Genomic DNA, 22683 nt, shown 5'->3' with positions numbered 1-22683 from the left:
CTTTTGGCAGTCTTGATATTCTAGGGAGGGTAATTACGAAAAGCCTCACTGATGGAGGAGAGCAGAAACCAAGGGAAGTGAGAGAATGAATCCTGAAGCTATTTGGAGCTTTGCAGTTAGAGGGAATAGCAAGTACAAACAGTAAATTCGAGAAACAGCCAGAAACTAATGGAGTACAGGAGCAGCATCTACTAGTAAAGTACTGAAATCAGACCAGTTCCTTTAGGCCCTTGCCTTGTAGACTATTGTAAAGAGGCACACTTGTGTTAGATTTCAGGTTACCTTTTCAAGGTAAAAGTAATGCATAGAAAAAGTAATGCTCTTGTGAGGCTAGTTTGTTAAAAAAAAATTTTGCCTTACAAACCTCAAAAAGTATTCTTACTACATGTCATTTATACTACTTGATTTTTTTCAGAGTAGATGTTGACCACAGCAGTGATATGGGCTCTTTATTGGTAGTTTTTCTTCTGTGCTTCCTGCCAGTGACTGTAGGAAACACTTTAGAAATGTTTAATTTTAAAATATTGATAATGCCATCTCAGTAATTCCTATAACTCTTACTCCAAAATGAACCATTAATGTAACTTGGGATTTTTTCCTAAAGCTTGTTTTTGTTTTTAAATCTCTCTTAATATTGAATACAAACTCTTTTTTGGTCATTTTAGATTGTGAATCGGCACGGTCCTGAGGCAGACAGGCATTTATTACGCTGCCTATTTTCGCATGTGGATTTCAGTGGCGATGGTAAAAGCAGTGGCAAAGATTTTCATCAGGTATGTGGGACTTACCAAGTTTGTTGACTTAATTGTGTTTTGGGCATGGTGTATATAGAAAATCATACAAAGATCATCCAGAAATAATCTTAGCTGAATGGCTAAAAGTTATTGGGACTCCCCCCTTCCCCTTTGGCCTTCCTCCTTCTGCCTGGTTGTAGACCTTACAGCACCTAATTCTGGCTTAGAGAGCTGGAGATCAGATCTGCCTGAAGGAAAGCAGGAATGTGGGGGAGTCTTGCTTGATAAGCAAATGAGGCAGAGGGGAGATATCTCCTCCTGGATTGAGTTTCTTTGGCGTTATTTTCAGTCTGGTACCAGTTTGTCAGAACTTTCCTTATAATTATCCTGTGAGTGTACTCTATTCTGTAGGGATTTTTGTTTGGCTTACCACTTGTTGTTAAGTGGTTTAAAGGGGTTTTTAAAGAGCTGCTGTTATAATGTAGAAATAGTGTATAATACTGGATTACACTTTAACGTTTTGAGTACCTCTGCTTTTATTTGCAACATAACCTAATGCTAATGAAATTTTTTTTTTTTTTTTTTTTTTTTTAAAGACTCAGTTTCTGATTCAGGAGTGTGCTTCACTGATTACAAAGCCAAATTTTATCTCTACGTTGTCCTATGCCATTGATAACCCATTGCACTATCAGAAGGTTGGTATTGTTTTTGTCTTTAGTAGTCCTAAGAATGTGATCTCTTAGTAGGCTTTCTAAAAATGCCATAAACCATGATCTCATAACGTCATACTTTAATTTAAAAATTTTAAGTAGTTATGTTGGGGTTTTGTAGCTTTCTAACAAAGTCAAAATAGTTTCATAGTAAATAGAAAATCTTACTAAAATCAGAACATGTGAAGACTTAAGCTTGTCATTCCACAGTTCTGGGGCATGGTGTAGTATTTCTAGCAGCACTACAGAATTATGTGACTCCGTGTAGTTCAACAATTGGGTGAATAAGTGCTTTCATAAACTTTGAAAATTCTAAGTTCTTGTTTTAAAATAAAGTTTGGTTTGTTTCAGAGTTTAAAGCCTGCACCCCACTTATTTGCCCAGCTAAGTAAAGTTCTCAAGTTAAGCAAAGTACAAGAGGTAAGTGACTTAAGAAAAGAGATATAGGCAAAATTAAAATTAAAAACAACTAGTTGATTAATCTAACCCTTACTTTTTCAGGTAATTTTTGGCCTTGCCCTCTTGAATTCTTCCAGCTCAGATCTCAGAGGTTTTGGTAAGTTCTTTTTCCTAAAGAGCTTAGATTCTTTAAAGTCCATGAGTTGTTGTTTTTTTTTAATCTTAAGGTTGCATAGTTGTAGATTTAGAGAATAAGGATAATGTAAGAATTTTTTTTTTGTCTCCTTTATATATATGTATGCATGTATGGTAAAAACTCATAAAATTTACCTTTCATAACTTCTAAGTATGTAGTTAGTAGTGTTAACGATGATTATGTTGTAGTGTAACAGATGTTGAGAATTCATTTTGCAAAAATGAAACATGAGACAACTCTTCATTTCCCCCCTCCCCCATTCCTTGGCAATTGGTCTCTTATTTTAATACCTACTCTAGTAGGTCTATGAAAAATTTAGAGGGTGAAGGATGAGTTGGTGAATGATAATGATTCATCTATATTTTGATTGTATGTGACCTTTTTCCTGTTGCGGTGCAAAAATAACTTACGGGTGTTTGTTTACCTGACTTCTAGCTGCCCAGTTTATCAAACAGAAGCTCCCAGATCTTCTGCGTTCTTACATTGACGCAGACGTCAGTGGAAATCAAGAAGGTGGCTTCCAAGATATCGCAATAGAGGTCCTACACCTCCTCCTCTCCCATCTCCTCTTTGGGCAGAAGGGAGCCTTTGGAGTTGGACAGGAGCAGATAGACGCTTTTCTTAAGACGCTGCGCAGAGGTAAAGGAGTGCCTGTAGCCTACAAAAGTTTCTTTCTTTGGATGATGTGTTTAGAATATAAGTGAAGGCTGATTTACCTTTCTGTTCTTAAGTTGGTAATCTTTTAAGGACGTGCGTATTGTATAATTTAAAATATGAAAGTCATAAAAGCCTCATAGGGAAGGTATAAAACCAACCTAACTTTATCAATAATCTTGTTATATAAATACAGCCTCACATTTAAGAAGTGGGATGTTTTCATATAGTCTTTTTTGTATCTTGGGGAGACAGAGACTATATATATTGTTCTTTTTAGTTTGAAAAATTAGTCACTTGGACATACTTTAATTCCTTGGCTATTGGCATTGTTAAGCTAAGACGGTTCCTTCTATCATATCCTTTCTTCCTCTGATTTTTAGAGAGAAAAGTAGTCTTTTTTTAAGGGCAAATCTTTGATAGTGGACCAGTCTGTATCCATTTTTATTGTTACTTTTGTTTATATAGATTAATATTCAAGTTTTCTACTTAATTTAAATAGATTCTGATATTGGAATTACTTGTTTCTGATGCCTTCCTTGTATTGGAATTGATAGCTATATCATGAAAATTTAAAGTACTACTTAGGTGTGAATTGGTCAGTAGATAGTGGGTCATAGTATACAAAATGGAAAATACAGTGATTAATTGCTGTGTTATAAAAACATTCAAATTTTGGAATTGAAGCTGAAGTCATAGCTCAGGCTAGCTGGTGTGGAAAAAACTGAACAGATTTTTTATTTGAATATAAATTTGTGGAAGAATCAGGTTTGAAGGACTAAGAGAAATAGTTGGTTTTTTAATTAGCATAGCACTTGTAACTTTTTTTTCCTTCCTTAGATTTTCCCCAGGAACGCTGTCCCGTGGTGCTTGCACCACTTTTATACCCTGAAAAACGGGACATTCTAATGGACAGGATCCTGCCTGATTCTGGAGGGGTAGCTAAAACCATGATGGAGAGCTCTTTGGCTGATTTCATGCAAGAAGTAGGCTATGGCTTTTGTGCAAGGTTGGTAGCAAAACACTAAATTGATTACTCTTCTGTCAATCACAGTGTAATTCTTTAAAGCAAGCTCTTAAGATTACTTAATGTATTACCAACTTTCCTCTCAAGAATTTGCTTAAAATTTAATCTTCCACATACTAGTTTTGGTGGCAGCAAATTTCTATCTCTTCGTGCCTCCGCCTTTCCCCATCAAATGTAGACACCACAGGTGCCTAACCTAGTTGCCAGGAGAGAGGTTTTTAGATTTGAACGGAAGAGAGCACTGAGGCAAGTGTTTCTCCGCCCTGCCCCCACATGGAATTTCCTTACTGTACCTTCATCTTACACCTCCTACCTCCTTCCTTTTCTGTCTTTTTTATACCCTGCTATTGCACATTCTTCTCACCTGCCAGGGGCACCAAAGGAAGTGAATAGAACTTACAACTGTAATATTGTAGATTGCTAATATTTTTGTGAGAGTAAGTTATTAAGGGCATTTATGTGCTTTGATTTGACTTTACATGCAATTTTTATAATGTTTTTAAAACTCATATAAACCACATTTCCAGTGTATTTTGAAATTATATTTGTTGTGTGTGTATGTGCCTGGCATAAAATTTCTGTTTAATTCAACTTCAATGGCAAAGTGAAAAGTTAGGATGTATTTTAAGGCTTCATACATTCCAGAACAATTAAACTTACCTCGAATATGAGTATTTTCTTTTTTTGCTAATCCTCGCCCAAGGATATTTCTCCATTGATTTTTAGGGAGAGTGGAAGAGAGAGGGAAAGACAGAGAGAAACATCGATGTGAGAGAGAGAGACATCAATTGGTTGTCTCTTGAACAAGCCCCGACCAGGTAGGAGCCTACAACCAAGGTATGTGCCCTTGGTCTGCAGGCCAACGCTCTACCCACTGAGCCAAACCAGCTAGGGCAGTGGTCGGCAAACCGTTAGTCAACAGAGCCAAATACCAACAGTACAACAATTGAAATTGCTTTTGAGAGCCAAATTTTTTAAACTTAAACTTCTTCTAATGCCACTTCTTCAAAATAGACTTGCCCAGGCGGTGGTGTTTTGTAGAAGAGCCACATTCAAGGGGCCAAAGAACCGCATGTGGCTTTCGAGCCGCAGTTTGCCCATCACGGGGCTAGGGTGAATATCAGTATTTTAAAGAACTTATTCAGCCCACCTGGAGTGGCTTAGTTATTTGTGCACCAAAGGGTTGCCTGTTCAATTGCTGGTGATGACACATACCTGGGTTGTGGTTTTGATCCCTGTCCATGCACATACGAAAGGCAACCAGTTGATGTTTCGCTCTCACAAAGATGTTTCCCTCTCTTCTCTCCCTCTCTCTTTTTCTCTCCCCCTCTCCTCCTCCCTTCCTCCCTTTCTCCCTTTCTTCTCTCTCACACCTATATAAAAGTAATAAGAAAAGAAATTTTATACTCTGCCTGTATCAGTAAAACGAGGGATTTCACTCAAGGGCTCATTTTATGTTAGCATTTCTTAGCCTTGATATTGATGATGGTAGTGTTTTCTGAAGTTTAATTTCTGTTTCAGTATTGAAGAATGTCGCAATATAATCATGCAGTTTGGTGTTCGGGAGGTAACAGCTGGCCAGGTAGCAAGGGTTTTGGGAATGATGGCTCGAACTCATTCAGGATTAACAGATGGAATTCCATTGCAGGTAAGTGTAGAGATCAGCAATTTTGCAACATGAATGAAGTGCATCCTTTCCCTTCCCATTTATTAAATTACATTATGATTGGTTATTCTGCCAATCAGAGCTGAGCACATTAAGTAGTTGGGTTTATTTAATTCATACTTTACTTTGACAGAGTATCTCTGCTCCTGGCAGTGGGATCTGGAGTGATGGAAAAGATAAAAGTGATGGCGCACAGGCACATACATGGAATGTAGAAGTCTTGATTGATGTTCTCAAAGAGCTGGTAAATACACATAATCATGATTTTACATTCATGCTTTTAGTATGATGTAGCCCACAGAAAGTAAATTTTAATGAATAAAATGCCAACCTGAATGAGTGCAGCAATGTATTCTATAAAACTTAAAAAAAAGTTTCTATTGATTTTTAGAGAGAGGAAGTTAGAAACATCAAGAGATAGAAATATTAATGAGAAACAATAACATTGATCAGCTGCTTGCTGCACACCCCTTACTGGTGATCAAGGTCGCAACCCCGGCATGCACTTGATCAGGAATTGAACCCATGCATGACCTCTTGGTGCATGAGATGAAATTAAATAGAAAAAGGAAAAAAGTTTTTATGGCTTAACAGGTGTCATTTTAGGGTAAAATTAAACAGACTGATGCTTTAAGTGGAGATTTTAAGTGCAAAATGTTCATAGCCTTTTTTCTTTCAAGCATAAAATATACTTAGTACTTTGTGCAAAGTGTCTGGTAAATTATGTTCTATATACTTGTTTCCTTTGTGTGTTTTTTAAGTCTCAAGCTTTTTTTTAATTCCTTTTCAAAGAACATTTTTTAACATAATTTTATGTCATTTTGATATAAATAATCTAGACTTTTCCTAATGCACACATTGGTAGGCTTTTAGGGGAAAATCCTTAGTTAATGAAGAATGGTGTTTGTTACAATTTATTTACCGGTACTTTTGCATATTTGTTCCAAGGTAGTATAATCTTGATATAAAGAGGAGACATTAAGTGAAGAGTTTCTTATTTGCCACACTGGGATGGGCGTGGTCATTGGACTTAAGTAGGGGAAGAGAGTTCCATTTGTGTACCATATGGTCAGAAGTAGGTCATGAATTGAATGGTTAGAGTACCCTGCTAGTAGAGACAGTTTAGTTTATATATTAAGAATTTACCTTTCTAATTCTCATTGGAAATGCCAGAAAGATTTAGGTGATTTTGAGTTTATAATTGGAACATCTTGACTGAACTTCAGATTTCATTTGGCTTTTTGGATAAAGCATAAAATATGAAATATGTACACTTTTGTTCATTCAAATTTGAATTTTTTTTCTATTTAGAACCCGGCTTTGAATTTCAAGGAAGTAACTTATGAACTGGATCATCCTGGATTTCAAATTCGTGACAGTAAAGGACTTCATAATGTGGTTTATGGCATTCAAAGGGGATTGGGTATGGACGTGTTCCCAGTAGACCTCATATATAGACCTTGGAAAAACGCAGAAGGCCAGGTAAATGAATGGTGTTTAGCTATAGAAAGGGAACAAACCAATGACATATTTCTTTTTTTAAAATTTGTTGATTTTTTAGCAAGAGGAAGGGAGTGAGAGGAGAGAGAGGCATTGATTTGTTCCATTTATGCATTCATTGGTTGATTCTTCTATATTTACATTTATTTTACTTCAAAGAGGAAAAGAGAAAGAGAGAGAAACATCAATGATGAGAATCATTGATCTGCCTCCTGCATGCCCCCTACTGGGGATTGAGCCTGTACCCCCAACATGTGCTCTGACCAGGAATCCAACCATGACCTTCTGATTTAGGTTGAAAAATCACTGAATCATACCAGCCGGACCATTAATTGGTTGATTCTTGTATGTTTCTTACCCGAGGATTTTTTTTTTTTTTTAATATTTATTGTTGAAAGTATTACATATTTCTACCTTTTTCCCCCATTGACCACCTCCAGCCTGACCCAGGCCCTCACTACCCTGCCTCATTGTCTGTGTCCACAGGCCATGCATATGCTTCCTAGGTTCTTGGTTGATTATCTGCCACCCACCTACCCACTCACCCTCCGAGATTCCACACACTGTTTCATGCTTCCATCTCTCTGGATATACTTGTTTATCAGTTTATTTTGTTACTTAGATTCCACATGTGAGTGAGATCATGTGATACTTACCTTTCTCTGACTGACTCATTTCACTTAACATGATACTCTGCAGCTGACCGAGGATTGAACCCTCAACCTTGGTGTATTGGGAGATGACATTTCTTATATAGTGCCATTTATCCATTGGTTAAACTATTTTTTTAAAGTAGAATTTTACATGGCTCAGAAAAGCAGAGACTCATAAATTTGAAGGAACACTATCATAGTTTAGTATTATACTGAGTTGAAGTTTAGCAATCAAACTGTTAATGATGTTTATCTCCAACACCATTTCATCCTACAGTGTTTATCTGTCTGATTTGTCTGTGATTTTGAAAGAGCAAATAATTTCGATTTTAAAGGGAAATTGTCATTCTGGTAACCTTATGACGAAAGGTAGCCTAATGTTTCAGATTTTTATAAGCATTCACTGTTATTTATGTTAGTAAGAGCATTTTTCTCTTGTTCCAGCTCTCCTTTATTCAGCATTCCCTTATAAATCCAGAGATCTTCTGTTTTGCCGACTATCCTTGTCATACTGTTGTCATTGATATTCTGAAAGCACCACCGGAGGATGACAATCGAGAAATTGCCACGTGGTAAGTAATCATCTCACTACTCTTGAAAGGATTACTTCTTTTTTGAAAAATAAAATTAGTAGTGAGCAATTACATAGTTAAAAGGTTTCATTGTAATAGTATTTTTAATGAGCCTAGTTACCTTAAATTTTTATAGAGGATGATAAGTCTACTTTTAGTTTTGTATCAGGAGATAATTATCTCTCTTCTCTTGTAAGGGTGGCCATTAGATATTTTCTGAAACTGTTAATTATTGGAAGGAGATTTGTAAGTCTCCCTTAGTATTAGATCCCTGTCTTGTCTGTAGAGTTGCTTTCTATTAAGTAAGAATAGCTCAAGAAGGCCAACCCATCAAGTCTAATATTTTCAGCAAAAGTAGCTATTTTCTCTGAGTTCCAATTCCAAGTTTCTGAGGGAGAATCTGCCTTTGGCCTAGTAGGTTTCTTCTGAATCCAAATCACTTCTCTTTGGGGATGGGAAGTAAGGATAGTGAAAGTACCTTCATTACTGTTGAATCCACACATGGCTGTATAAAGGGAAAGGGTGGGGGCTGGATTGGTCCACAAAGATATCTACTTCATAATGTTTCATTCATTTGGATTGCCTTTGAAATTAGTCTGATAGCATAGCAGCATATATTTTTCAGGTGAACAGCACCAATGGTTAGAGTATTTTAAATATTAAATGATGACAACAAATTGGTTTTATCCTGATAGCTGGTATCACTTATTTGTAAAGTGAATAATGTATATCAAGATTTTCATTGATGGAGTATTTTACTTTCATTTTTGTTAGGAAGAGCTTGGATTTGATTGAATCTCTACTGAGGCTTGCAGAGGTGGGACAATATGAGCAAGTCAAACAGCTCTTCAGCTTCCCTATCAAACACTGTCCAGACATGCTGGTAATGGCCTTACTGCAAATCAACAGCAACTGGCACACCTTGCGCCATGAACTCATCTCTACTCTGATGCCAATTTTCCTTGGAAACCATCCTAACTCAGCTATTATTTTGCACTATGCATGGCATGGGCAGGTGAGACATGACCATTTCTTCGTTGGATGATGTTCAGTGAGAGATATTGTCCGTCTTAGCTGGGCATTTGGAATAGTGCCTGTCAGTGTTCTGCAGGATTGCCATTTAACCCTCTTTTTCTTTCCTTAGGGACAGTCTCCCTCTATCCGCCAACTTATCATGCATGCAATGGCAGAATGGTACATGCGAGGAGAGCAGTATGACCAGGCCAAATTGTCTCGAATACTTGATGTGGCCCAGGACTTGAAGGTGAGCTTGGAGGGGCAGAATAACACTTTTATTTATTAATTATAAAAATTAACATTTTTTATGTAATATATGCCTTATGAAGAATTCAAATGTAACTAGCTTTTAGCTAGAGTGAGCTGAGTTGAGATACAAATTTTGTCTTGTAAGTAGAAAGGAAATGGAAGCCAGAAATTGTTTTTGTTTTTTAAATATATTTTAATTGATTTCAGAGAGGAAGGGAGAGGGAGAGAGAGAGAGAAACATTGATAAGAGAGAATCATTGATTGGCTGCCTCCTGCACTGAGGATTGAGCCTACAACCAGGGCATGTGCCCTGACTGGGAATTGAACCATGACAATCCTGGTTCATAAGTTGATGCTCAATTGCTGTACTGTGCCAACTGGGTAGCAGAGTAGTTGTAATTTAAGTGGCAAAATTAATTTATATTGGATTGAATTTTGTTTAGTCTTTCAATGATATTTGCAAATCTATTTTATTTTAAAGGAAGTCATAATTTATTTTTTTCCAGATGTAATCTGGGAGATATAATTTTTGGAAAAGTTGGTTAGGTTTCAACCCTTTTGCATATTTCATTAGCATTGATGGGACTTTTTGAGAAATAGTCTGACTCTTGATGTCTTTTCATAACTAGGGATATAGTATTATAGTTCTGCAGAGGTTCAAATAAGCCTGGGTTTAGATTTTTTAAACTGGGTTAGGGTTATTTTTCATTCTTTTTGTCTTATTCTGCTTTAGATTTAGTTATTTAAAAAAGCATAGGGTAAAGCTTATTTTGAAGGTAAAGTCGGGTTGAAATGTTGACCTTATTTTAAGTAGGGACTAATGTTACTATTGTGGCGTTAACCTATTTAAAACATTATGGCCAAGAAAATGTTAGCAGTATGTTTTATTTAGATTTGTTTGTGAAAATAAAAGCAGGCAACAGAAAATAGGACAGAGAAGTAGAAAATTACTTAATTGTTTGACTTATAGTTTCTAATATTCTTTTCTTTAGGCCTTGTCAATGCTGCTAAATGGTACTCCATTTGCCTTTGTTATTGACCTTGCTGCACTTGCTTCACGTCGTGAATACCTCAAACTTGACAAATGGCTCACAGATAAAATTCGAGAGCATGGAGTAAGGATTTGTCCATTTGTTAGTAATTTTAAATATCGATGGCTAAAATAGCCGAAGAAAAATAATTATTTAAATGGCAATTAAGATGTTATTCTGGATTTTAGTTAAATTGCTTGGTCTTTAATCTGAAATCAATTTATTTTTAATCTGAAAGCAATTAAGATCACTTTCAAATACACTGAAAGATGTTTCTCTTTCTCAGGAGCCTTTTATCCAGGCATGCATGACTTTTTTAAAGAGGCGGTGTCCTTCTATTTTGGGTGGACTTGCCCCAGAGAAAGATCAGCCCAAAAGTGCTCAACTTCCTCCGGAAACTCTGGCGACAATGTTGGCCTGTTTACAAGCTTGTGCAGGGTAAGAAGAGCATGCTTGGGAATGACCGTTTTTTTAATTACTAACTCAGTATATCTACTTGGTATAGGTCTGTTCAGACTTTCTCTTTCTTTTTTCAGTATTGGTAGTTTGTATCTTTCTACAAAGTGTCCATTTCATCTAGGTTATCTGATGTGTTGGCATAAAATTGTTTTATATTATATACCCTTATAGTCTCAATTTCGTAAGGTTCATAGTACTGTCCTCTAAATTTTAATAATTTGTCTTGGTCAATTTTGTTGACTTATAAAAAAAACAACTCCCCCCAACCCCCCTGTTTTGAGTTAGTTTGAACTTTAAAAATTATTAAAATGGAAAGTTAGGTTCTTAGGGATTTTTTTTTAAATGTGCTAATTAAAAAATATTTTTATTGATTCAGAGAGAAAGGGGCAGGGGAGAGAGAGAAACAAACATCAGTGATGAAAGAATCATTGACTGGCTGCCTCCTGCACGTCCCCTACTGACGATCAAGCCCACAACCAGGCATGTGCCCTTGACCAGAATCAACCTGGGACCCTTCTGTCCACAGGCTCTACGAATTGACCCAAACCGAAACCGGTTTTGCTCAATGGATGGAGCATCGGTCTGCGGACAGAAAGGTCCCGGGTTCGATTCTGGTCAAGGGCATGTACCTTGGTTGCAGGCACATCTCCACTAGGGGGTGTGCAAGAGGCAGCTGATCAATGATTTTCTCTCATCGATGTTTCTAACTCTCCCTTTCTGTAAAAAATCAATAAAATATATTTTTAAAAAAAGAAAAAGAATTGACCCAAACCAGCTATGGTAGTGGTCACCAACCGGTGGTGATGTTTGAAAGGTTGGCGACCGCTGGGCTAGGGCTAGTTTTACTTCCTAAGCCAGAAGTAAGATTCTGAATTTAGGAATTAATATCTAAGACAGTACCAAGTTTGTATAGAGTTTATGATTGCAAAGTGTTCCACAGTTTAATGAGGTAATAACGTCCAAAGACAGGAAGGTGGGTTTTTTTGTTAAACATTTTTCCTGGAACTTGATATTTTAGGAGGCAGTCAATTTTTTATGTGTTTGCCAAATGTAGCTACTGATTATGTGTATGTTATTTGTTAGCTGTACTTAAATAAATGTCTTATCTTTTGGCTGTGAGAAACTTGTATAATTTGTGCATAATTTTTGACAAAGTGGTTGAGAATATGGATTGTTTCTTGGAATATTTTAACATATATTGGTTGTACTGTGTACAAGGTTTAGTTTCAGAGATGTAAAATAGACTTGCAAGAGAAAGCCAATGGTTAGAAAATCCTAGTGATTAGTGACAGGTGGAAAGACATAAGATGTAGTGGAAATTTAACCAAGTGTTCTAGCAAATTTTTTTCATTAGAGAATCTATTCTGGTCATTTAGGTGTTCTGGGGAATAACAAGTGATCTTTTTCACTTTCTTTTCTCTTTAGGAGTGTGTCTCAGGAATTATCAGAAACCATCCTCACCATGGTAGCCAATTGCAGCAATGTCATGAATAAGGCCAGACAACCGCCACCTGGAGTTATGCCGAAAGGACGCCCTCCCAGTGCTAGCAGCTTAGATGCCATTTCTCCTGTTCAGGTAAAGGAATTCTACCATTGGTATTTCCGCATGTGTTTGTAGACTTGGAATAGAATAAACTTCTACATCATCATTAATCTACTCAAAGGAAAAATTGAATTTTATCACATTTTAGATAACTGCATGTCTAGCAAACTACATTTTAAAGGAGGTAGGCATTATATTCTGGAATATATTTTGATCATGCAATAAGACGTGACTCTGATAGGAAAGATACAAAATAACTTATGTAGGTAAAAGATAAGGGCTTCTTTTTAAAATAAGAATAACTTAGACTTGAGAAATAAGCACTGCCTTTGAACCTGATGTGTCTTGTTTGTAGCTTCTCGGGCCAAGCAACAGTGCTAGAGCATAAGGACTTGTTATAACTGGGGCTCTTCAGCTCTCAACTGAACTGCTCTTTTAAAAACAAGGTACATTTAAGTTACTCCCTGACACCAACCACCCCCTTCTCTCTGGGAGCAACACATTCCACTTCTATTTTCAGCTGCATTGAATGGCAGATTGGGGTTTAAGAAAAGGAAGAACATTTAGTGATTCTCAGTGGCCATTTTCTGAAAGGCATTTGGTGTATCATTTTCTATAGTCATGAAGATCTGAAATAATGTCACAAACTAAGAAGCTTGGAAGTGCAGCTATAAAACATTTTTAAAAATATTGGTGAATAGCATACCTTGTTTTTGTTTTGTTTGTGTTTTAAAATTAAACTAGAGCTAATCGTTTCCAACCCCCAAGATTTTCAAATTTTGACTAGATTTGCTTGTTTTGACTGGATGATTTCTGCTTTCTAATGCTTTTATTGTGTTGCAAGTTAAGTATGTTAGAGAAATTCTTTTTGTTTTAAAGGGGCTTATTGGAAATTGTAAGAGCCTAATGTAATAACTGTCCTGTGTCACTATTAATGCTTACTTAGTATTGCAACTACAGGGCAGTTCATCTTAAAAGGTTTTTTAAGTTCTGTAGCCTTCATATTATGGCTTTGGTAATTTGGCAGGGGTTTATTCTTCTAATGTATTCCATTTGTAATAGTAAGAAAAAAGACGGGCATACTTCATTTGGGATTCAAGTATCATCACAATTGTGTGGGAAGTTTTGTGGTTTACTTATTAAGCATACAAAACTGTTGCTAAAGATTGCTTTACTTGTGTCATATATTTATCATTAATATATTTTTATAATGTTTTTCTTTAGATTGACCCTCTTGCTGGAATGGCATCTCTTAGTATAGGTGGTTCAGCTGCCCCTCACACTCAGAGTATGCAGGGTTTTCCTCCAAATTTGGGTTCTGCCTTCAGTACCCCTCAGTCACCAGCAAAAGCATTCCCACCCCTTTCTACTCCAAATCAAACAACTGCATTCAGTGGTATTGGAGGACTTTCATCACAGCTTCCAGGTAAGGGGGTGGGTGAGGACGCAAGGTATCTATAATATTCACTGTGCCTTAGTTTGTGGTGTTTGGAGTGACTTATAATAAGAAAAACTGCTTAAATTAAATTATAAAAGGTGGCTTCAACACCCATAGTTGAGAAGAGAAAAACAGCCTATTTAATAAGAGAGGGAATATACTAATTGACCACCATACCCTCACAAGATGGTGGTCCCCACAGCCAATAAAGAGGGAATATGTTAATAGACTTCCACACCCTCACAAGATAGTGGTGCCCAGAACCCTCAGCCCGGCCTCATCCAGCCTCAGTCCCCCAGTCCCCTTAGTCCTGCAGGGGAAAGCAGTTGGAGACAATCATGCCTGCAGGGAAGCAGTTAGTTGGCAGTCAGTCCACCAGGGGAGCGGTTAGGAGGCTGGCAGGCAGAGTGGTTAGGGGCAATCAGGCAGGCAAGTGGTTAGAAGCCAGTGTGAGAGGGATGTCTGACTGGCGGTTTAGGCCCGATCCCTGTGGGACATTCTGCGAAGTGGTCCCAGATTGGAGAGGGTGCAGGCTGGGCTGAGGGACCCCTTTCCCCCCCATTCATGAATTTCGTGCACTGGGTCTAATATTCATTTAAATTACAATATGTTTCAGTAAAACATATTCAGTTGTAAAGTTGAATTCAGTGAGGATTCTGTATTATCAAATGATAATATAAACAGTGACAAATGTGTTAATCACACATTTTAAAGGACTTAGGCTTAGATCCAGAACTGACAGCTTTATGAATTAAGGTAGAAAATATTTCGCACATCAGATTCAGGTGTATGTTCTGCTTTTTTTTTTTTTTTTTTTTTTTTAACCTACCTTGAAAATTATAGTAAGCTAGAGGCCCAATGCATGAAATTCCTGCAAGAGCAGGCCTTCCTTCCCCTGGCTGCCAGCACCAGCTTCCCTCTGGCACCTGGACCCAGGCTTCCCTTGTACCCCCGGCTTCCTCCCTAAGGCCCTGTGGAAGGACTTCAGGTCTAATTAACATATTACACTATATTATAAGATTCTACAACGTTTTCAAGCTTTTAAAATTCTTTGGCTTATAATTTTATATTGAAGTAAAGGTTACATTTCCCCCCCTTTCTTAGACCCAATTGTTTCTTCTCAGCTGTCTTCACCTTTTATCTTTCAGACTATTAAGTTTAGAATATTATTAAAACCTAAGGACTGAAATGTAATGACTCTGTAACCTAGTTCACACTCTACTGCTATATGGTTCTAGCCCTGATTGTTCTTTCCTTTAAAGCAAATTTACTCTAGTAAGGCCTTAGCAAAGTCCTAGTTATTAAAATAATTTTGTTTGCTAGTGTTGTGGGAAATAAAGAAGTCCTGACTCATGCTAACTCAGTAGCATGAAAGTCTTCAGTTTTAATCATTGAGGAAACCAAGTCGTCCTTATTTTGGCTACCTGTATCACATATGAGAACGTATAGTTAAAATTTTGGATTTTAATGTTTACCGAGATTATAAAGAAATGAATAATTCTAAATGCTAACTAAATTTTGCAGTTTGTTTTTGTCTACTTTTACTAGTTTGGATTTTCTACAAAATTAAACAGACATTGTAAGATAATTAACAAAGACCTTACTTTTTAAATAAGAACTTATATCTTTGATGTAATTAAAGTCAAGAACATGAGTAATGATAAGACTTCTGGCTGCTTCGTTCTTTCTAGTAGGTGGTCTTGGCACAGGCAGCCTGACTGGTATAGGAACCGGGGCGCTTGGACTCCCTGCAGTGAATAACGATCCTTTTGTGCAGAGGAAACTGGGCACCTCTGGACTGAACCAGCCTACATTCCAGCAGAGTAAGATGAAACCTTGTAAGTGGTAGTGTTGTCTGTGATTGTGAAGTATGACTGAAGAACATAAACTTTTATGTCCAATTGGTTGTCTATAGTTCTATGGACAAAAACATTGACTTAAGATATTTAGAGCCATATGTTGATGTACTTCTTAGATCAGTAGGAGCAAATGCACAAATTTGAATTACTAAAATGAAAATTTGATGAATCACTCTACCTTTGATCTGGATTGTTAGAACAAAGTGAGGGTTAGCATCCTTAGGGGTATTATCCTTAAAGTGTGACGAATAATAAAGAGAAAAGTAAAATCTTATATTTAGATTTGACGAATATACTTATCCTACTTTTTTTGGTGTGGTTTTTGGGGGGCGATGGTTGTTTTATTGCTTTCACAGAGACGAAGGGTGTGGGGAAAAAGAAAGTGAAATATCAAGGATGAAAGAGATTGATTGGCTGCTCCCACACACCCAGGCATGTGCCCTAACCAGAAATCGACCATGGCCTCCTGATTCATGGGTTGATGCTCAACCACTTGAGTCACACTGGCCAGGCAAGGTGGTGGTGTTTTTTAACTAATCAAGAGCAGCCAGGAGGCTTTAATAATTTATTTAAGGTTATCACTTCATGACATATATATAACCTTAATTATATTTAATAAAATAAATATTGCCATATGATGTACATGATGTAAAAAAACAAACAAAAAAACCCCCACTTTTTAAAGTTTCGCCTCCTTAGTTATCCTAAAGTCAGAGAAGTCCTTTTTGTGGTTGTGACTAAGTATTTACTAGGCAGAATTTGACTGTTAGTATGAAAGGCTTGTCTGAATGTTAATGTTTTGTAGCATGCTTTGTGTTCATATCAGTATGTCATGCATATGCATTAGTGATTCTTAATATGTTAAATATGATTTTTATTGTGAAGTAAAGACTTGTTAACCTCGAGTAAGGTTTATTAAGGGTAAATTCATTGTGAATTTGAACTTTGTGGTCCTTCATGGCATAATTAAAGTCCAGATGAAGAAAATATTTAGAACCATAATTGTAAGGCAGTTTTGTTAAAATCCTTTATGTGTACCTAGAGCAGCTGAATATTAAAACTTGACCACTTAATACTTTCTTCAGTTTATTTTTCCCCTTAAAATTAAAACTATCTTGGTCTCTCTGGCTCTATATGTGTGTTATGGGGGAGTGAAGTAAGAGCCTAAATGCCCACTAGTTGCTTTTCTGTTTCTAACAGCGGACTTGTCTCAGGTGTGGCCAGAGGCAAATCAGCACTTTAGTAAAGAGATAGATGATGAAGCAAACAGCTATTTCCAGAGAATATATAATCACCCACCACATCCAACCATGTCTGTTGATGAGGTGAGTGTCTAGGATGATGAAAATCTTTATGGTCTAGGTAAATCTTAAATGCCCCTTGCAAAGCTTTTAGAAATCCAGCCCAAAGTATGTTGATATGTCTGTGCATCATTTAAAATCTTAGCATTTATCTTAAGCTCAGTTTATTGTGAAATAATTTTGCTTAATCTGTTAAGGACATTTTGGGGAGGCTCTTAATAATAGTTTCCTTTTTGTGTATTGTTTTGTCTTGCCTTTTCCAGGTATTAGAAATGCTACAGAGGTTTAAAGACTCTACCATAAAGAGGGAACGAGAAGTATTTAATTGTATGCTAAGGAACTTGTTTGAAGAATATCGTTTTTTTCCCCAGTACCCTGATAAAGAGTTACATATAACAGCCTGCCTGTTTGGTGGGATAATTGAAAAAGGACTGGTTACTTACATGGCACTAGGCCTGGCCCTGCGATATGTTCTTGAAGCCTTACGCAAGCCTTTTGGATCCAAAATGTATTATTTTGGGATTGCTGCACTAGATAGATTTAAAAATAGGTAAGTGGTTGGGTTTCCTTTGAAACTTACTTTTTTTAAAATATAAGTATTTATAATAACTCATTTATCAATTGGTTCTTGTCAAGTCTCATTATTATATAATAATGACTTAAGTAGATGAGAAGTGAAAATAATTAATTGCACCTATCAAATAAGGGGTAAGAACAGTATAAAATGAAATCACAGGGAGAGTTTGTTTATTGAGGTATACTTTTTGCACAGTGAAAGTTACCATTTTAGGTGCACGGTTATTTGAATTTTGACAAATTTTTTGCAATTGTGTAATCACAATCAAGATACTGAATGTATCCATCATCCCCAAGACAGTTCTCTTGTCTCCCTGTTGAAGTCTACTGATTTGATTTGGTCTAGTTTTTTTATATTGTTATTTGAATTGACCCAAGCACAATGTGTATGGGCCTGACTTCTTGCACTTAGCATGGTAATTTGAAATTCATCCATTTTACTGCATGGTTCAGAAGGGTTTATTTGTTGCTGACTACTATCCTGTTGTATGGATCAACTACAAATTGTTTTCTGTTCACCTGCTGATGAACATTTAAGGTTGTTTCCAGATTGCAGTTTTAGTGGCTTATTATAATCAATTTTAAGTAGAATATGACATTTTGAAACATTTTCTGTTATAAAAGGAGGTAAAGTTTATAAATATTTCCCCCCTTCACTTCTGTATTCTTCCCTTTGGCATTATCTTCAAGTAAGATAGTTCTCAGGCAGAATGAGAGAAATGGCCTAGGTTAACATTGGAAAGAAAATCTTTGTTAATTGTGCTGCCTCTGTATTTACATGAAATAGTGAGTAAATGTTTCTGTTGGCAGATTGAAGGACTATCCTCAGTATTGTCAGCACTTGGCTTCTATCAGTCACTTTATGCAATTTCCTCATCATTTACAGGAGGTAAGCATCTTCCATACCTGAAACCTTTTGGAGGGTTTGTATATCTTAATTTGATTTTGGATGTTAGAAATGGTATTAAGATTTCTTAATGATTTGCATAATATAATTGGTACACCTATTATTTGTTGCTTAATTTGTTGCTTATTTTGCAACTTAATAATAGATTGTGAAAAAATTGCGTTCTTGATCTTTTCTAAGCAGTGTTTGTTTGTTTGTTTGTTTTATTGATTTTTAACAGAAAGGGAGAGAGATAGAGAGCTAGAAACGTCGATGAGAGAGAAACATCGACCAGCTGCCTCTTGCACACCCCCTCCCGGGAATGTGCCCACAACCAAGGTACATGCCCTGGACCGGAATCGAACCTGGGACCTTTCAGTCCGCAGACCGATGCTCTACCACTGAGTCAAGCTGGCTTCGACCTAAGCAGTGGTTTTGCTTGATTTAATAAAATAGCCTTTTAGCCTGATAATTCTATCAAAGAATAGACAACTTTTACTGTATTACTAAGAGAAACTTGATTGGGTTTTAAAAAGGATTTGGAATTGGAATCTTGGATAAAAATATGTAAAGTTGTTTATCTGATTTAAGTATGATTCAAAGATGTTTCATATAAGACTTAGACCAGTATTTCTTCAAAATACAGCCTTCTTACCACCTGCTTCGATGCCTTTGAGGTACTTAAAAAGGAGGCAGTCCCTGAGGAAAAGGACCTAGAGAATATACATTTTAAGCCACCTTCCGTGACTCTTCTTGTTTTAGTGATTGATTTTAGGCTTATTGGTAAACATACTTTGTCTTGCCTTTCGTCACAGTCAGATCATACAGCACAAGAAGTTGATTGTTTATTTTACACAAAGCAGGTGTAAATGACTTTATATAAGATCATATTTTAAGGAACCTGAAAGATCAGAATTTAAACTTACTATTATTTCTATATTAGAAGCCTGATACATGAAATTCATGCATCATTAGAGTCCCTAGGCCTGGTTGGAGATCAGGGCCAATCTGTTGGGCGACCACGGGGGCGATTGGGAGGCTCCTGCTGGCACCCGCCTTGGCTGGCATGGGGCCTGTGGGCAGCTCCTGCATTGAACACCTGTCCCCTGGTGGTCAGTGTGCATCATAGTGACTGATTTGCATATTAGGCTTTTATTATATAGGATTATAATTTAATCCAGTAGTCTAGTTCCATCTGCCAAACTCATCCCCATGAGTTTGGCAGATGGCATAGGAGGGCAGGGTTATTGTGATGGCTTAACCTAGGAGACTCATGGAGAGAGGGAGGCAGGAGTCTATTTATTCACCAGGAGATTGGGGGAGAATGCCAAAACTATAGTACTGAAAAATGTATAGGACTGCAGAGTTTTGAAAAGGATGTGAGATCAGAGGATTACCACAGTCAAATGTGTTTGGAATTAAGAGCCAGGAATATGGGTCTTAGAAGACTGGAGCTCAAGAGAGGTGGCACAGAAGTGATCGCACAGAAGAGACCGTACCTACTGTAGCAAGAGAGCCAGAGGAGGGGGAGAGGTCATTGGGTGTATTTCTGTACTTTTCAAATATGTAGATAGTAGTTTTTGTTTTGCCAGGAATAGATTGTTGAAAGTAGTATCAAAACCCTTTGTCAGTCCTCTGAATGAAGGGGAGCAGGGAACCACCAAACCAGCCCTGTGACATCCATCCAGTATCATTGCTTACCTTCTAGCTAGCTTGGCAGTATGTAGTGTATTTTTGTTTGGTAGTTATAGTTTTACAGAATGGTAACTCACAATGCAGTGTGTATTTTAGGCTTTAGGTTTCTCATCAGCATCCAATAAAAAGATCAGTCTATTATATAAATTTAAATAAATGTTAAAGGGATTTAAAGAAATTTTTATGCAGGTGCCTGTGGCTGCTTTTTTTAAAAATTATTTTGCTAGGCTAATTCTTTCATAAATATTAATATTTTACCCTCAGTATCTAGTATATACACATAAATATTATACATTTGAGAATATGGTTCATGGAGTAAGGGGGGTAGATGAACCAAAAGAATACTCTAGCCTCTCAGAAATAAGGGGAGAAAAATTTTTAAAAAATTTTTAAGAACTCATTTAAAATGTGTTTTTCTCTCCCTATCCCTACAGTATATCGAGTACGGACAGCAGTCTAGAGACCCTCCTGTGAAAATGCAGGGCTCTATCACAACCCCCGGGAGCATTGCACTGGCGCAGGCCCAGGCCCAGGCCCAGGTTCCCACAAAAGCGCCTCTTGCCGGGCAGGTTAGCACCATGGTAACGACCTCAACAACCACCACTGTGGCAAAAACGGTTACCGTCACCAGGCCTACTGGAGTCAGCTTTAAGAAAGATGTGCCAGTAAGTAGGTCTATCTTTTTTTTTCTTCCAGAATTTATGTCATAATATATGCATTAATGAGTATGTATTTTAATATTATATAAACACATGCCTACTAAAAAAGTTGAAAAGACCAGCATTTCTCCCTTTGTGTATCTCTCAGATTTCCCAGAGGCAGCCACTATGAATAAATTAATATATATTCTTGCCAACTTCAATGCACGGTCATATACTATGTGTACTTTTAAAAATATATATATTTGTATTGATTTTAGAGAGAAAGAGAAAGAGAGAAACATCAATGATTAGAGGGAATTATTAATTGGCTGCCTCCCACACATCTACTGGGGATCAAGCCCACAACCTGGGCATGTGCCCTTGACCGGAATCAAACTGGGACCCCTGAGTCCACAGGTTGATGCTCTATCCTCTGAGTCAAACTGGCTAGGGCCCACATGTACTTTTTATACTAAAGGAATTTGTGTACAATTTTTTTCTGTATATTGTCAACTAAGCATTTTAATCTGTTTATGTACTTTATTTCTTTAGCCTTCTATTAATACTACAAATATAGATACGTTGCTTGTGGCCACAGATCAAACTGAAAGAATTGTAGAGCCCCCTGAAAATATCCAAGAGAAAATTGCTTTTATCTTCAACAATCTCTCACAGTCGAATATGACACAAAAGGTGAGCATGGTGTAATAGTTTACATATCACTTACAGATGCTCTCTATTGGTATCCCTAATAGTTTGGGGGGTTTACATTCTGTATCCTTTTTAATATTCACTTAACTTTAAAGGTAGAGATAATAGAATCAAAACGAAGGGGAGGTGGACATATAACTTAATGTGTGTGGTTATGTGGATGTTAAATAGAATTAGTTTTAAATGTATTGTTTTGCAGTGAGTTGCAGGCATTTAAAAGTAAACTTATTGATCTCTTGATGGTGGGAGGTTTTTTGTGCTTCTAGTCACAACTGTTCCTCCCAGAGACCATTGAGAGCATTTATTAGGAGTCTAATCACAGGTAGCCCTTGTGAAAAGCATAAGGAGTGATGCTTCCCTTACAAGACTATATGCTAAGGCAATTAGAAATGCCTCTCTTGGCCAGTAGGATTAAACAAGTGGGTTTGCAATATATGCAAGTACTGCCTTTTAAAATCCCACCATAATTGAGTTGGGGTTGGGTGGTAGGGAGGAACTAAAGCTTTTTACTATCCTTTTTGGAAAAGAAGTATCAAATTTTACAGATGATTCCTGGAGATGGAAATAAGGAAAACATAGTTCTGGTGTTAGGTCTTTTAATGGCAGGTTGTAGATTATTAATTTATCCTCTTTTGGTCAGATGGAGAGTTGGGTAAGATGTGGATGAGGGACTACATGTTTTATAATTTTAAAGTTGAAAGCTACCATAGGTGTTTGTACTAATCACCCACAGTTTATGGAATTGAACACAGTGTATGTCATGGCATCTGTCTGATGTGGGGGAGAGAGGTAGCATAGTGATTTGATTTAGTACATAATTTTGCAAGGAGCCATATCTATAGTACTGTTCTCAGAAACAAAACACATAACTGTATTTTACAATCTTTTAATTATATATTTTCTGTGTCATTGGTTGGCTAGGTTGAAGAACTAAAGGAAACAGTGAAGGAAGAATTCATGCCTTGGGTTTCACAATACCTGGTTATGAAGAGAGTCAGTATTGAGCCAAACTTTCACAGCCTGTATTCAAACTTCCTTGACACACTGAAGAATCCTGAATTTAATAAGATGGTTCTAACTGAGACCTACAGAAACATCAAAGTAAGTTAGTTTTTGTACTTCTTTTCTGTTCTTTTTCTGTTTTGATTATGGAAATAATTGTACAG

At 36.9% G+C, this 22683-nt stretch overlaps 1 protein-coding gene across 7 annotated transcripts in view; it reads left to right on the top strand.

The window, feature by feature from the left end:
- Positions 1-22683, top strand: part of CNOT1 (CCR4-NOT transcription complex subunit 1) — a 69465-nt gene that overhangs the window by 18026 nt on the left and 28756 nt on the right. For 2 of the 7 annotated variants that reach the window (XM_084861207.1, XM_084861203.1), the window contains exons 3-25: positions 666-773; positions 1331-1429; positions 1796-1864; positions 1946-2000; positions 2475-2678; positions 3534-3702; positions 5242-5368; positions 5520-5630; positions 6698-6868; positions 7984-8111; positions 8886-9126; positions 9256-9375; positions 10370-10492; positions 10695-10846; positions 12293-12443; positions 13635-13836; positions 15543-15686; positions 16908-17032; positions 17272-17558; positions 18395-18473; positions 20600-20830; positions 21359-21499; positions 22439-22618. In XM_084861207.1, coding sequence (XP_084717333.1) covers positions 666-773; positions 1331-1429; positions 1796-1864; positions 1946-2000; positions 2475-2678; positions 3534-3702; positions 5242-5368; positions 5520-5630; positions 6698-6868; positions 7984-8111; positions 8886-9126; positions 9256-9375; positions 10370-10492; positions 10695-10846; positions 12293-12443; positions 13635-13836; positions 15543-15686; positions 16908-17032; positions 17272-17558; positions 18395-18473; positions 20600-20830; positions 21359-21499; positions 22439-22618 — 3417 coding nt within the window. Of the gene's footprint in view, positions 1-665; positions 774-1330; positions 1430-1795; positions 1865-1945; positions 2001-2474; positions 2679-3533; positions 3703-5241; positions 5369-5519; positions 5631-6697; positions 6869-7983; positions 8112-8885; positions 9127-9255; positions 9376-10369; positions 10493-10694; positions 10847-12292; positions 12444-13634; positions 13837-15539; positions 15687-16907; positions 17033-17271; positions 17559-18394; positions 18474-20599; positions 20831-21358; positions 21500-22438; positions 22619-22683 lie in introns of all 7 variants that reach the window. The other 5 variants (XM_084861208.1, XM_084861204.1, XM_084861206.1 and 2 more) reach the window with 3 other exon arrangements.

This window comes from Pipistrellus hanaki (assembly GCF_964339955.1).
Source record: "Pipistrellus hanaki genome assembly, chromosome: 15".
Taxonomy (NCBI): domain Eukaryota; kingdom Metazoa; phylum Chordata; class Mammalia; order Chiroptera; family Vespertilionidae; genus Pipistrellus; species Pipistrellus hanaki.
The sequence above is the reverse complement of the archived record's forward strand: the minus strand, read 5'-3'. Positions and strand labels throughout refer to the sequence as shown.